Below are 16,990 nucleotides of genomic sequence, written 5' to 3'. Positions count from 1 at the left end.
CATTGTAAACGGGTTAATAAACATAGACTTTACAAAATACATCTTATTCAAGCGTGGCATATTTACAAACACTAAGGAATGATTGCCTTTTAGAGCTCAGTTGGTCCACTTGAGTTGGTGACACCACCGTTTATGTTTTCACAATTTCTCGAGCCAATTCATATTTGTGTGTGTGTGTATATATATATATATATATTTTTTTTTTAACATCTAGACATATGTGAACAGATATGTAAGGTAGGCAACCTTAAAGACTGCGTAGTGGCAGACCTGTAGCAAACTGACAAAAGTCTGAAAGATTCAATTCCCACACACACACACACACACACACACACACACACACACACACACACACACACACACACACACACACACACACACACACACACACACACACACACACACACACACACACACACACACACACACACACACACACACACAACACAATCCCCAGAGCCCACAGACGTTGATCTAAAAAAACCTACACAGTGCAGCTATGGCTTAGACAACATTTTAAAAATCAGGCATTAAAAAGACACTGAAGACATCGGCGCTGTGGTCTCTGCCTGGAATGAATGTCACCTCGTATTCTCGACATGTCATCCAACGCATTGGCAGCGGAACAGAGGCTTTCCGACACATACTACATGACTCAATGAGTCAATGTGCTGCCGACAGCAAAGACAACAGTCAACATGAAAATGCACAAATCACACATCTGTGCATGTGTGTGATTACATCACCACTGTGATGTAAACCTTGAAAGATAATATTTCTATACATCATTGATACCAGTGTTTAAGGCACAGTCTGTAAAGTTGGGCTACTCTTGCCCATTATGTACTGTAAATCTGCTCTTCCCAGGATGCACCTAAAAAGTGTGTAATACAACATTTGTCATTCATACATGACATCACATCAGTGTTTCCTGATTTGATTAACAGAATTCAGAAAGGTTTTCTTTTCCAGAAAAGTGCAACTGATCCTTCACCACTACCGATAGAACTAGCTTTTGTTTATAAAAGTAGTAGATGTGTCCCTGCAATCTGCCTTAAAGACTCAAAAGTGCTCAAACAGACCAACAAAGGAATTGCAATAACTACCATCCACACCTGACCTTTAGATTGTAGTCCAAGTTCATCCCCCTGCATTTCCTTCTTATTACAAGTCAAACACATTCTCTACAAGCATCTTTTTGACTTTAAAAAGGCCTTTGCACAGCATACAAAAAGAAAACACATAGGGAAAATACTGGACCAATAGTAGGGCCAAATTCCATTCAAAAATCCACCAATACACTTACACATTAGAAAATGATGGAGAACAAAAATATTCTACAGACTCGTTGTTAATGCTGCATACCTCTAAACATACAAACTTAGGTGGGTTACTTTTATAACCCTGGTTCTTTAAGTAGCATGAGATTGATTTTTTTTCTTCATTTATTTTTCGTTTTTTTTAGATTTATATATATTTAATATATTAATTAATATATATATAATATAATATATATATATATTTAATATATTAAATATATATAATATAATATAATATAATATATATATATATATATATATATATATATATATATATATATATATATATATATATATATATATTATATTATATATATATTTAATATATTAATTAATATATATATAATATAATATATATATATATTTAATATATTAAATATATATAAATTAATATATTAAATAAATATATATATATATATATATAGTTTCTCTCAAAACTCTGTTATTGTATGCCATTAGAACACTTTCATTTCAAAATGTGACTGTTCAAGAGTGGAGCTGTCTCCTCACCTTTCAGCCAATCACATGCCTCCAGCCTCCTCCACGGACTCAACAACTGCTAGCTAACTAGCTTCTGTTGGCTAAAAGAAAAGACTAAAGACTAAAAGCTATGTAAATTAACCTAGCTAGTTAGCTAGGTAGCATTTGTAGCCGGTTGAGCCAAATGCAAGTAAATGATAGCTTCCATGTTTGATTCAAAATGACTTTGGTATTGTCGTTGCTCTAACTAACGGGAGCTAGCTAGCTAAAATTTGGTAGCTGTTGTTAAGCCTGTAGGGGAGGATTGGCGTGATTGGCTGAGGGGGCTGTGACAACTTCACGGTCACAAAAAGAGAGATTTTAAAATGTTCATATTTTCATTGGGGGGAAAAGGACTTTTGAAAAAAAGGCATATAGAAGTATTCTGTGCTGAAGACATGGCTTTGTGTTTGTCCGTGCACATCCAACATTTTCTAACTACGCGGGCGCGGATGGACGGAGAAGTCTAAGGAGTTTTGAGAATATCAGTTTGCCGCAAGGAAAAACATTTCTTTGTCACGATTCCGCTTCAGCTCATGTCTGTGAGGAGAGCATTACTGGGGTTTATTACCGCACATTTATTTCACCAAAAGACAACATGGAGCACTGCAGCAAAAATGCCGTTTGGAACCAAAACTTGGAATATTACCATCGAGCAAATTTATGAAGAGTAACATTATTATGACAGACTTTTTGAATGGAGTTTGGCGAGACCTTTGATTCATAAAAAGACAAAACGGCACAGAGCGCGGTCAAGCTAAAACCAAGACTGAGGGGTCCTTGAGACTTTGAAGAAGACCTTGAGGACTCCTCGTGCCTCAGAACTCTTCGTCCTCTGAGCTGAGGTAGTTCTGCTTCTTCCTCACGTTCCAGTGTAAACACTGGGCCAGGCTCTCGAACCAGTCATTAACCGGGTCCCGGAAACAGATGGAGGGAACGGGGAAGCATGAAGTGGTGATGGTAATACTGGAAGAGGGAAAAGGAAAAAAACTAAATTCAGAAAAGCCTTTGTGTCACAATGGGTGCAGTCCGAAGGAGTAAATAAAAGTCCAGGTACTTGCAATCATAAAAACAAAAGAGGTGTTGACATCAGATGCAGTAACTTCCTTCTGAACCAACACTGGGTATTTGTTAAGTGTGTTTCCATGACTCAAAATGACTGGCAGCTCATTTCATGAACCAGGAAGGTGATTATCTCGAGATGACTTACATAAAGGAAGAACCTGGACCTGGCGCAAGGGACACTCCTGGCCTCCAGCCCGTTAAGCAGGTTGATAAGGTTATGCAACAAAGCCTGTGAGTGTTGTGGCAGCTGCTTGGAGAGTTAAACTTATTATCCATTACGCAGTCTCTGGGTTGTTTTGCTTCACTTACGCAGCCTTATTGTCTGTGTGCATTTGCTGCTTGTGCTGACCAGCTCGCTATGTGGACTAACCTGTCTCCGTGGCAGATCTCCTGTCTCTTCCTTCCATCAAATGACACCCAGGCTGTGTTTCTGGCGTCACGTGACAACATTATCTAATAACAAGGAAAGAATGTAGAAAAGTCACAGAAAGAATAGGATGTGTGGTTGTATTTCTATTTTTCTTTACAGATGAGAACAAAGTGTTTTTCGCTCAACTGAAATGAAATGTACTCATTTTTTTTTTTTTAAATCACAAACTTTTACTGAAATTCATCCAGGTCAGTTTAATTTACCTCCAACATTATGTTTAGTTTTTATATTCAAATCATGTATGAATACGGCCTGTAAATACATGCCTCTTTTTTGACAAACACACCTTCATTGATTCAAAATACTCCGATGTGTAGCGTCTTTATCAGAATGTAACTTAAGTTAAATGTGCTAGTTGTTGTTGTAATTTCTCAACCGTCTCAAAGTTTACCTTGAGCTCCACCCCGGCAGGCACCACGATGGGTCTGAAGGACAGCGAGTGTGGGCAGATGGGGGTGATCATGATGGCTGGGACGTTGGGATGGATCATGGACGCTCCTGCTGCCACTGCATACGCTGTACTTCCTGTAGGTGTAGATACGATCACACCTGAGGGGACACACAGACACACATACTGTAACTCAAGGCGCTAAAGGAGTTACTGCAAGTCAACCTTCACAATTAAAGCATCTCCACCAATTTTAATCCAAAACTATTTATACGGAAGAGAAATATAAGTAAGGAAGCGGAAAGTAAGACAATTAATGCAATTAATCACGTAATTGTTTTAGCACTGATTTAGAAAGACAATGTATGCATTAACTTCCCAACAGGAAGTGAACAATAGAAATGTATAAAACCTGAGTACGTCCTACATCTCCTGGAACAGAACTTCATACAACTCTATATCTATATCTATATATATATATAGTATTTTGTACAAATGCTCTTCCAGAGACTTAACATATTCTTATCCACAGACTATCTGGTTTGGTCGGTCAGACTGGTTTTACTCCGATAACATTAAAGTTCACTCAAGTGTGAATGCTTGGCAGCCTCTGACCTGATGCAACATCACTCTGACTCTGGACTTGTTAAATGATGGTGTAAGCATTAACATGTTCCCCAGACCGCTGAACATCAACAGTCATCATCTGCTCGCTCACCGTCTCCCTGCACTGTGGTAATGAGGTGTCCGTCCAGGAAGAGGTCGACGTTGGAGAGATAGGAGGAGGGGCCTCTGTCCACCACCACCTCGTTCAGCACCTGAAACACATGAGCACCGGTCAGAATCTACTGGACATGATGTCACTGCCAAACTCAGGGTGAAGAGAGGAGCGTCGTCATGAGGACGCCACATGGCTGAGCTGTTTGGGTTACAGTGTGGACCGTAGTGAAATAGCATCCTGCAGCTAATTGATCAACACTTAATTCTTTAGGAGGATCCTCATTGGCTACGAGCACGGAAGTTCATATTTATTTACTTTTTTTGTGCGTTTGCTTTAGTTTTGGAGAACCAGAGCTATTTATCTACCAGGGCTGGTGTGATGAAGTGATGAACAGAACAATCTGTATTTTCATGTTGTCAAGAGGAGTGAGAGGTTTAAGGGAGGGTTGGTTAAAGCTGAAGATATTACCTGATACTGTGAGGATTTCCGGCTGCTTTCCATGTCCCCATTAGTCAGGATGATGCCCTTTTCGTCCACTCTGGACTTCTTCTCCCGGTTCTCTTTAAGCACCCGGACTTTCAAGCGACTTCGTAGGACAATAGCAGCATTACCTTGTATACAAAACATATTTGATGTAGTCTTTAGCATATAAAAACTGCACATGCTTTGCAAACGGGAGTGTTTATGCTGTCGAAAGACGGATTAGAAAACATTCAGTACCTTCAATTATTTGGTTGACCTGAGACTGGTAGCTGTCAAATTTGAAAGGTGTCAGGAAACCCAGGGAGCCCAGGTGGAAGGCCATAACTGGTGGAACGCTCTCCTACAAATAAACAAAGGGAAGGAGAGGACTGTTGTGTCATACTAGTAAAAGTAAAAAAAACACACAAAGGCTGATTTTATTATTTTTTTAAAGACAGTCTATACCTGGAAGAGCGAAGATGCATACAGCAAAGTTCCATCTCCACCAAGACATATGATGAAGTCTACGCGATTAGAGATATCATCCAGATCTGAGAAACATAAAGACAATAACCTGGTTAAACATCTCCTCAAAACATCCTGACTTGTTATATATAGAGTCTGGAAAATGACCGTCATACCGTCTCTGAAAGTGCAGAATTTCTTAGTAATGGCCCCAAAGTTTTCATCATCTGTGATGGCCGGATCCTCCAGAACTTTCTTTTCCACATAAACAATCATGTCCTTCACCTACAACAACAACAACAACCAAAAAAACAAGATTAGCAACCGGCAGCAAGGACTGTGTGCATCACACAGTGGTTTCACACTGATCCCTCACCAGCTTCCCACCCGCAAAAGCTGCCAATTACGCCCATTGTTAAAGCCCGCCCCATCCGTCAGTGTTGTTCATACCTCGGTGAGGAACATGCAGAGCTCTTTGAAAGGCTGAAGCAGACTGGCATCTCGTATCTTCTTGATGACAAGGACACTTTTTGGTGGCTTGTTCCACGTCAGCTTCTGACTGGCGGGGTCCTGAATGTGCCTGAACACACAAACACAACGCTCACATCAGGAGGGCGAAACAGACGCAACGGTCACCTGATAAGCATTCCCCCGTTACATCAGCATAGACCTGAGCGATGAGCCTCATATAGTGGTGGCGATCTGTTCTTTAACCGACTGTTGATCACAAACAGGACTGATCAGTGCATGTCTGAGTCAGCAGTATCAAAGACCCCACGTGTCGTCTGCAGGGCCCTCACCTCTTCTCAACCCCTCACAGAGAGTCAAGTTATTGGCACAAAACTGTGAAAGGGTAAAGGTAAAAATGTGTGTGAGGGGGGAGGGGGTTAGGGTTAGGGGGTAAAAATCTCTTTAAAAAAACTCCGCTCTTGAAACCAAAGCGTGATCTGAGAGGACCGGTGAAGAGCCACGAGTAGTGAGAGTGAACCCAAAGGAAAAGGAAAAGCACGACAAACTGAAGACAGGGGGCATGAAAATCTGAACTCCTCGGGGCCGAAACTAATATGGACCACGAATATAGAATAAAACTGGAAAAAGCCAAGGGATCTTAGTCTGTGATTATTTAACAAAACCTGATTCTGATGACGGCTCTCGTTGGTTACAGCTCCGTCATACATATTAGTCTTTCACTGATGGGACTGATCACATGTGGAGAATGGCGGTTTCATGCCTCGGTAGGATCAGTGGACGTAACCCAGACCGAATGAGGAGATGATTCATAAAGGAATGAATTATTCAGAAAACATTCAACTTTTGCTCGACTCCCCACTTGTTCCCTCTGGCAATAAAATACTTCTACATGTCAACGCTGCATTCATGTCATTGTGGCTTTACTGGAAACACCAGATATCCTCCAACACTGATTTACTGTCCACAATCACATATCAGCAGTGTGTCAACAGCGTCTGCACATGTGGCCGCTATCTTCTAATGTAAATATTTAAATGATCAGACACAATTCTCAGTTATACAATCGAACATGACACATCAGTGTTTAGTTTGAGACCCGTCAATCAAATACACACGACACACACACACACACAAAACTACTCAGTCCCAACTAATAACATAAGAAAGTAGAATACTTATAACATAAATATAACATATAACTTCCTGTTTCTTTGGTGTTTTTGATACTTTTAGAGTTGACAAACAATAAAATGCAAACAAATACAAATACACCACAAACTAAAGCCTTTAAACTGCCCCAGATTATTCACAAGGCAGTAATTACTAGCATTACTAGAGTGCCTTGTACTGCACAGGTCATTGAGTCAATCACCCTGCAGCGGATAAACTTTGAAAAAAACATCCAAATAAAACGCTTCCTAAATTAAGTGAGCCTGATTAACTACAGACCAGTACAAAATGAACGCTGTGCAAGCCTGGTTTCAAAAACAAATACAATCAAAACTTCATTATCATTTGAAGCGGTGACGAGCTGTGATCTATTCATGGGCAGCTTCTCATCTGACCACCTCAAAGCACCCACACCCCTGACCTTCCCCTTTCACGCAACAACCGGGCTGTGTTACAGCAGCCACCTGTGATAAAACACACACACACACACACACACACACACACACACACACACACACGATCAGTCTAACCTGGCACACAGGACAAATGACAAAACAAAGCCAGAAATAATTCTCTACTTCATGCACTGCCTGGTGGTGCCAGTTAATATTTCACCTATTAAACATCTGTAGAGAGACAAGACAGGGAAGATGCTCTCACCATTTCCACACTTGGTTCTCGCTTTTGTTCCCGGCAGTGTCCTGCCGTACGCTCTGGTTGAACTTCATGGATATATACATGCAACAAAAGGATGCTGCCTCAGGTCGACTCAGCTGGAGAACAGGGCTCTGTCCCGGTGGCCCGCACTGACAACACAGCTCATTCTTCCTCTAACAACTTCCTCGATTGCTACACATTGTGCAGCAGCTGGAGCAACTGAGTCAGTTTCAACTTCTTGTGGTCAAGCTGTGAGTCAGCCACCGGCTGGCTGAGAGGCTGAGCGAGGCGGAGACTCTCTCCATGCGCTGTGGTCGGGCAGCAGGATCAGCTAATAACCCCTCGAGCTGGATCCACTGTGGCTGTATTTGTCCCAATGACGACTTAACATTAACCTTCCTGGTGCACTCTGCTGCTGAATTAAAGCTCTGGCTCATCTTAAAGTTGACTTCAGTTCACACCCCGCCCACTCTGCGTGCTGAACACGCCCATTTCAGGGAAAGGCTGTCCTTATTGGACGGGCGTGATCTATTGAAACACAATGACATGCTGTTCCTGAAACTAGAATCTCCAGTGTAATAAAGGTAATAAAACTCAATAAGCCACTTTAGTGACCTGAAATAACAAAGGGTGATACATTCTCCTGTGTAAATATACACTGTGTAACATTAATCTTCCAACATTTCATGTGTTCAGTCACACAGGTAAAAGATTTACATACATGGCGTTGGAAATTCCACCAAACAAAATGCATGTAAAAAAACAATGTCACAACTTCCTCCTAAAGAACAAAGAAGTTGAAAAACTCCCTTTTTATTTTATGACCCATTTTCCAGAAGTGTGTCCTAATGACCTGCTGGAAGGGGAAATGCAGGGTGAAATATATCAACAGGGCTACGTGGGTAAATTATGTAATTATGTGTTATGGGAATACAACAGGATGTACTGGAGCTTCCTAATGTCCCACTGCAGTCACCATCATAGATTCAGTTTAACCAGTTTACTGCTGACCAATCTGGAAGTTGTCACAAGCTTTTTTATCTCACACTGATACGACAATTATTTACCCAGGAAGGCAACGTACTGTACAGTAGGCAGCTATCGCTATGCTACCTCAGACATCACTGGGTCAGATTACAAAGAAACAACATCTACATGCTTTTGATGAGGAGGGATTTGCATTTATAATTCAATGGGTGCAACCCAGTTTCTTTTACATGGCAACCCTTTGGACATTAAATTAGTGATTATTACCACTGGTATGTGGGATCTGCATGCCATTTGTAACAGTTGAGTCATACAAAGTGTACCAACAACTGAATCTGAATAGTTGTTTCTTTTGTTTCAGAGTGTGTTTCGGGACCTTCGGGATGGGTGGAGATTCTGTTTGTAATTGTAAGTCAAAAGCAATACCAAACAAAAGAATAAGCAGCCTTCAGCAGTATCACAACCACACCCTTCAGATGAGCACGGTGTTTTCTTGTAGAACTAGGTCTTCCTAAAAGTAAGTACTACAGACTAACCTTTATTTTTGGAATAAAGAGAGTGGTTATGCTGTTTTTAACTCGTCTAGCAGCTTTGAGGAATCTAATCTGTCAATTACTGCTGCCTAAAGCAAACATTGCTGGGAGCCACTTATGTGACTGATGGAGTCAAGAGGCCGAAGGTCTGACAAGGCTGTGACAGCTCTGCAGACAGACGGTAGATTCATGAGACACTTGCAGCAGGTGTACACGTAAACATAAATACCTGCTGTCCACATACAACGCAATCCAAATTCCTAAATAATTATGTACCCGTGTCCAGCTTCTTTGGATAATATATCATGATATGATTGTGCCGTAATTTGTGTTGGCTTACTGTAGCATTAAAAAAAAAAAAAAAAAACTCTTCATGAAGAGAGTACACAGGGAGCCCGACCCGTTTGTTGAGAAGCTCAGAACGGACAAACCAACTCTGGCTCTAGAGAGGGCGCTCGATGCCGCCAAATATGAATACCAGAGTTTTGGTCTCAATATACTATTATACTATATACTATTGCAAATGGCCTACTTTGGCACAAAGAAATAAAAAAAACACTTTCAACAAAAGAATCCTTATTTACACGCTCCACAGTGGGCAAATTGAAGAAACAGCTCCAACATAACACACATAAGTGTGTGTGTAAGTGTGTGTGTAAGTGTGTAAAAGACAGATGGGGGAGACAATATTAACCAAAGAAGGAAAGAGAGGAAAGAAGAGAGACGAGGAGAAGTCCTTTGGACGTAAGGACAAACGAGGCACCGGTGGATCTGGGTGAGGACCAAAATAATGCAAAACATGTCCCTGTATGAGTACTTTAGAATTACCAATCACTTTACCCAACACCCTATCAAAAGTATGACAGGTGGCATTTAACAGATGCACGCTTATAAAGAGACATGATGATGTGACATGCGAGCACACTAGAACGCATCTTATAGGATACTAGTTGTGGATCCTTTAGCAGGTTGTAACTGCACCTTGCTCTTCAAATCAACAGAACACAAAGTTTGGAAAGACACCAAATCTATAATGCTAAATTCATGGAAAATGTCAATACAGCAATGAAAAATGAGCGACGCATTAGAGCTGCCATAAAGCACCTCCTTGGCTTCAATGTTTCCCTTAAGGCGATGGCACAAGCATACAAAGAAGAAATATGTATATGTGACGTTGCCATACAGTGCGCAATGTTGTTATTGCCAACTCTGAAGTTACAAAACAGGATCTTAAGACACCAAAGTGGAAGACTTGGCTAATGAGGTTAACAGCTTCTCGTACACAACCCGTTTAGGTGAAGTATACCTTATAGTGTGCTGTATTTAACAGTTGAGGGAGTCAAGTTTTAATAATTTACTCTAATGAGAAAGAAAGTGAGCGTGATGTCATTCAGCACAGAAGAAGTTTGATGGCAGTATGTCTATATTTTAGATTGTCCTGTATATTTTGGATAGCTGCCTGATTCAATGATTGGACTCATATTTACTAAAGGTGCAAGTTAATGTGGTCAGCTGGTACATGTTGTTCCATCATGGCTGCCACTGTGAGGTCAGTTTATGGTAAACTTGAACCCACTCAAGATAAAACTGAATTGTCTTTGTTGGTGAAGTAAACGATTATTAAGGAGAAGCCAGTCTATATATTTGTAGCATGTAGAGGAACATGCTGAGGAACAAATTACATGCATTTGTTTTTTTATATACCGAAGATGTTACATTACTTAAAAATCCCTTTGAATTCAATAGGAAGGAAGCTTAAAGCTACATGAAACGATTAATGATTTATTGACAGGCAGTTTGTTTTTCACACCTTCTGTTGACAGTCAGCTGCACTGTGTTACACTATGGCAGGGGTCGGGAACCTATGGCTCTTTTGATGACGCGATATGGCTCGCAGACAATTTTGAGCTGACATTTTTTAACATGATTAACAAGTCATAAATAATTATACTGTGTCATTTTAAAGTAAAAACATTTAGCAGCGGATTTGTTTTTAGTTCTCCCCTCTCCTTTCCTCCGCTGTGTGTGTGTGTGTGTGTGTGTGTGTGTGGCGAAACTGCGCAAAGCAAGCAGTAGACCGGGGGGTCAAACTCAATCACAGAGAGGGCCAACATTAAAAACTGGGACTACGTCGAGGGCCAAACACGGTCCACATTTATTGAACAGGATACACATATTGGATAAAGTGCAAAAAGATATGGAACATATTTAAGTCAACTGCAGACGGATTGCTGAGCAGTTCAATTTTCATTTCTGAGCTGCAAAGTCGGCAAATGCGCTCAGTTGATCAGCAGAATGCTGTCGGGAACACAGCGGTGCAGATGTTTGTCAGTGTTTGGAAACACGTAGTGACCAAAGTTTCCTTCTGCATCAGAGTCTCCCACAGGCAGCTTGGCATCATACATGTCCTGTGATCACACGGCCCTGAAGCTGCAGGTTTAACAGTGAGATGCTTCGTTATGTCGCACAAACAGGTCCAGCTCACATCGTCCCAGAGATCTGTGCTGTGTTTCCCTTTGCTTTCCAAAAACTTTCATTTCATTCACACATTTAGATACTTCCTCAAATGTATTTCCCCGTGGTTGTGCCGTGCATTGATTTAATTACCAAAACCGGCGGGCCAGTTATGACAGACATATGATATTTTCTCGTGGGCCGGATATAATTGCCTTGAGTTTGACACCCGTGCAGTAAACACTGAAACGTGCACATAAATGAGATAAATAACGTAAGAGTTTAGTTTATTTAATAAAAGAGCAACTGTTCAATGCAACACTGATACCGCTATTAGTAATCGGAGACGTGTTATTCTTAAAAAATGCACGCATAAAGTTGCATTCAAATTTATATGGCTCTCAAGGAAATACATAAAAAAAATATTTGGCTTTTATGGCTCTCCCAGCCAAAAAGGTTCCCGACCCCTGCACTATTGCATCAAATTTCAACATGTGTGGGGGCTTTTTGAGTTCCACTATTTTATGTCATATGGGGGAAGTGCTGTTCAGGCTTAAAAGGAAAGTTCTTACCAAATAGGTAAGCGCCGTCTGACTTCATCAGCTTGAATATTAACAACTGACCCCATTTTCTTTGGTGCTGCACAGACTAAAGTGACACTATTATGCAAAGTTGTACACAGACATGTGACCGATAAATACACAAAAAGACATGGGTACATTTACATTCACTCCTTATGATGCAGAGTCCATTTGGTCAGTCAACTCACATTACTGTGTGTGGATTCTGGAGCATGCATGCCTTCGGGCCGAACGTGGTCACAGGGCTCGGTCCATGAAGCGACTGATTCCTCCTAAAAGAGACGACGACAAAGGCAAACATTCAGGTTTTAGAAAGAAAAAAAAAAAAAAAACCAGGAGCTGCCGGGCAAGTATGCAGACCATCACCTACACGATTTGTTAAAGAAAGTGCACGCTGTTTAAACGGGAAAATGTTTCTAAATGCCTCATGTAAAATCTCTAAATCAAATAAATCACACTTTAATTTCTCAGTTTAAAGACAAAAAGAGAAGCGAAGCCAGTGTGACTGAGACATTGAGAGAAAGTCTCAGCTGCAGGATTTACACTATTGAATTCACCATCTGCAGATATGAGGTTATTTCATACACTCCATCTCACGTATGATAAAACATTACACACCTTTGGTGCTGAACAATGTCTCCGGTGCTCATACCGTGTCAAGACTTTTCTCTATTTTTGGCAAACGTAATAATGCATCGCAAATGCAAAAAAACCCAACACTTCCATGTATTCTACTGCAGTACAAACACTAAGTAAATGATGAGAAGAAGCCCAACGCTTTGAACAAACATTAACATTTTACACCAGGCCCTGTCTCAATTATTACACAAGGCCCTGACTGCGATCATTGTTACAATGTTATAAATGTGGCAACAAATCTTTTTATTTATAACCTTTATTTTACCAGGATAGGTCTCATTGAGATTAAAAATCTATTTTTCAAGAGCATCCTGGCCAAGATGGTTACAGACACAAAAGTCACAATCACAACATTAATTAAAACATTTACAGACACAGCGCTCTGCTTCAATGTCTTTAAGAGTTGCTTTAAGTCTGTTCAGAGAGACCAGCTCTCGGAGTTTCTGCTGGCTATAATAACAGTTTTAGTACATGCCATTTCAAATAAATCTAAACACTGTTTCAGCAAACTATTTGAAGCTGAACGGACACTCAACTATGGCATCATGTTCATGAGCAGCCAATTGAAATCAACAACATGGATTCAGGTCCGGCTGCAAAGACGAACACAACGGCACTGCTGCCTGTCTTTCTTGACTTTGTTAAAACAATGCGATTATATCGGGGGTGAAAGGTCAGTGACACTGAGCTGTGAAGCAGCGCTTCAAGATGACTGCCTCGAACTACAGAAGCCTTTACGCTTCGTCACACCCCTCGCCCAACAAATCCTCTTAGCTGTCTTTGGATATATCTGGAAAGAGGCTCTGTGGCTAAACTTTAATACTCTTTTGCTAATAGTTTACTTATAACAACGTTTACACAGCAAGATAGTTCAGTGCTGTGTCAGTTTGGAGTTTATTAATGATCAATAAGGACAAACGATCCCGGAAACTCTGACACTGAAATAAGAAGCATTCTACAACTTGTATTTACTCAGTACGGTGACCCAGAGGTCATTGTAGTGGAGACCAGGCCTCTTTTCGAATTATCGTTTTTCTATGAAGCGTCAATAAATAGTGGAGAAAAAGTGTCCGATAGTCCAGAATGACGCCTTAAAATGTTTTTGTTCTTCGATGGGACACATATTGGAAACACCAGAATATAAATAACCTAACAACAAAGGCAGCCACTGGGAACAGTCAAGTGAATGTTAAGTTGCTCAAGCTGGTAGTCTGTAATAAATTGTATCCGGGTATCAGGGTTTTTTCTTTTGAACAAAGAAATCTGAGAGGAGAGAGAAGCCTGTGATTTGCCTAAACATAACCCTCTCGACTTCATTTCAGGCTTTTACCCAAACTTAGATTCAAATCCTGAGCACCTTTCAGCCTAGGAAATCCACTTCCCTCATGTTTGTTTTGTATTCATTGAGTCACTGACCATCAAGTAACCCAAGCAAATTCTTTACCTCCTTCTTCCAGTTCCTAAACACTTGTTTGTTTACTTAAATCCATCACAACGGCTCTCTGTTAATGTCATAAAAATGAGTGTCATTGCTATATTAGGAAACTCAAACTCAACAACACTGTCTGTGGCAGTGTTTCAACATTTTTTTGTGTAATCTTCAAGTGACATGTCACTTCCTCATCAATATTGGGATAGTCCTAATTGGTATTTTAAAGGACTTGTCAAGATAGGCTGACGCCTTTTCCCTTTACCTTATAACTGTTGCCAAAACATACAAACAAAGCCATTGCAACATCCACAGCAAACACACATTGGTCGCATTTTACAAGGCTATTTCAAAAAGGTTTCTCACACATACAAGAGTAACAGCAGCTGTTTTTGTATCACATGGCAGTATATTAGTCAGGCTATTGTGTTGTGCCAATGTGCTCTCTGAAATTATAATATGTATGCATCAGGAGGAGGCACACCTAGACAATTTACATGTGTTACGGCTTTGTCAGGGAAAGTCTAGGAAAGGGTGGCAATAGTAACATGTAGTTACAATTATTGAGACCTAGGGCTCAAAACATAATAACAGGCTTGTCATCTTGTTCCATGGACCGCTGTTCAACACCAACCTGCTGTGGTCAGAGGAGCTGCTGGCTGAGGATGTGCTCAGGCTGCGGGTCTTCCTGTTGTGTCCAGCCAGGCTGCGTCCAGCGACCTCCCCTCCGTCACAGGTGGAGCAGCAGTATGGGGCAGCTTCCACTCGCACCTCCTCTCCATCGTCCATCTCAGACAGCCAGGCTGCAAGTAAGCTGACAGGCACATCAATCATAATGAGGCTCAAGTCAAATGTAAACAGACACACAATCATAAGTCAACTCAAGTCCAGACCAACTCCATTGTTAAAAAGACAATTTAATTTATGCTTCATAAAAATTAAAACGCCTTTGAGAAAATTATTTGAAATATAGTATGAATCAACAAATAAGTGTCGGTCTAGAATTCCGCACACATACAATCCACCAATCCGCAAATATTTCTGCAAATGTTCAACTTTTAATATCGATATCGGTTTAAAACACGATTTCGCGAAAAAATAACGTGACAAGAAATGCAACAAAGAGGGAAACAGTGGTCAGTTGAAACTGTTTATAAGTCTATATCAAGTTGAAATGACATGCTGAAAAGTGCTACCAACATTTCTATTAAAATCGGAGAAACTCTAAAGTTATGCTGAAATCAATTGTAAAGTTCGTGAGATTAGCCAGCTGGATAACTAACTAACCGAGCGATCATTTAGCTAGTTACATACAGATAACAAATATGATCGGCTACGCGAGGCAAGCAGTGCCACTCAAGCTAACGTTAGTTAGCCTAGTAAGTTATCAATTTACCCAAAGTCTAATTGTTAATCAACGTTAGCTGCAACAAGACCTCGCCGACATTCATGACTGTTAAGCGGATGAATGGTGACACATATTTACAGTGAGCTAACCCTAACTACGGTAGTTTTAAGATACTTAGCGAGCTAAGCTAGTAGTTAGGCATGCACAACACAAATCGTAATATCATTCACTTCTGTGGCTAACATACCTTTCACCCGCAACGTTACAGGGGACGACACAAATTTAGAGTGCAGCAAACTGCCGTAGGACTCAGAGCCTCCCCATTATTATTTATTATATAACAATAGTGTTACACCATCTTACTTTGCAAGAGAGCTGTCAACAGTCAGCTCATCACTTCCGGACACGCACCGACCAATCACAGGCCCTCTCATCGCCGACGTCATGTTGGACGATTTCACCAGACTGGCCAGATAAAAAACTTTCTGAAGGTATCAGAGGGACAAATAATTACGTAATTACATTGTAATAAAGGAGTTTCATTTGACATGCTTTATTAGTGAGCTTTTCAAGCACTTTAATTACTATATTTATGAATTATTCAAACCTTTATTAAAGCCTCAACAATCATTGAGGTTTCATCATTGAGATGTCGAGATACAGAGAATTACAGAGTTAAACAAATCTGAACAAATCAAAACACAATTGTTTAACAGACATTGTGTTATTATAACTATATATACTATATATGATAATTATATGATATTTATCATATGTATGTATATGATATATATATATGTATATATATATATATATATATATATATATATATATATATATATATATATATATATATATATATATACAGTGCTGCTTGAAAGTTTGTGAACCCCTTGAGCAGTTTAGAGTTTTTGTTGTTTTACCATGATTGTCTTATTTTATCATCACCAGATTTCTATATATGAAATATTAGGTTTATGTTTATCATTTGCATGTACTTGTTTAGAGGAAATTGTGTGAGTAGCCAAAAAACTACATGAAATATGGAATTAGTGTGTGTGCAAAAGTAAGTGAACCCCCAGCTTCATTGGTAAAGTCAAGTAGGTAACAGATTCTGTGAAACACATTTGGGTGCTTATTTAGTCAAGTAAGCAAACCAATCAAATGAGACATCCTTAGGAAAAGTGTTGGACAACACAGATTAAAAGAGAGAGGAAACCAAGCAAACCACTGTAGTGCCAAGGTGTACCCACAGAGAACAACATGCTGAGAGGAAAGGAGATATCCGAGGACATCAGGAAGAAGGTACTGACAGCCCACCAGTCTGGTGAAAGCTATAAGACCATCTCCAA

General features: G+C 40.2%; 1 protein-coding gene across 3 annotated transcripts; it reads right to left on the bottom strand.

Annotated features, from left to right (window-relative positions):
• Positions 1 to 1,752: 1,752 nt before the first annotated feature.
• Positions 1,753 to 16,064, bottom strand: nadka (NAD kinase a). 3 transcript variants are annotated; one of them, XM_029436316.1, is made up of 12 exons: positions 16,002 to 16,064; positions 14,925 to 15,104; positions 12,411 to 12,494; positions 5,820 to 5,949; positions 5,546 to 5,654; positions 5,370 to 5,455; positions 5,163 to 5,265; positions 4,911 to 5,053; positions 4,440 to 4,539; positions 3,725 to 3,882; positions 3,274 to 3,356; positions 1,753 to 2,804 (listed from the first exon to the last, which is right to left on the bottom strand). In XM_029436316.1, the coding sequence occupies exons 2-12, from the start codon at positions 15,077 to 15,079 to the stop codon at positions 2,657 to 2,659; spliced, it is 1,299 nt and encodes a 432-aa protein (XP_029292176.1). In that variant the 5' UTR covers positions 15,080 to 15,104; positions 16,002 to 16,064; the 3' UTR covers positions 1,753 to 2,656. The 3 variants fall into 3 exon arrangements, with proteins under 3 accessions (XP_029292176.1, XP_029292175.1, XP_029292177.1); XM_029436315.1 differs by having other exon boundaries at positions 15,886 to 16,018; XM_029436317.1 differs by lacking the exons at positions 12,411 to 12,494; positions 14,925 to 15,104; positions 16,002 to 16,064 and adding an exon at positions 7,671 to 8,088.
• Positions 16,065 to 16,990: the final 926 nt, after the last annotated feature.

The sequence above is a fragment of the Cottoperca gobio genome, chromosome 7, assembly GCF_900634415.1.
Source record: "Cottoperca gobio chromosome 7, fCotGob3.1, whole genome shotgun sequence".
In the NCBI taxonomy this organism is placed as follows: domain Eukaryota; kingdom Metazoa; phylum Chordata; class Actinopteri; order Perciformes; family Bovichtidae; genus Cottoperca; species Cottoperca gobio.
The sequence above is the reverse complement of the archived record's forward strand: the minus strand, read 5'-3'. Positions and strand labels throughout refer to the sequence as shown.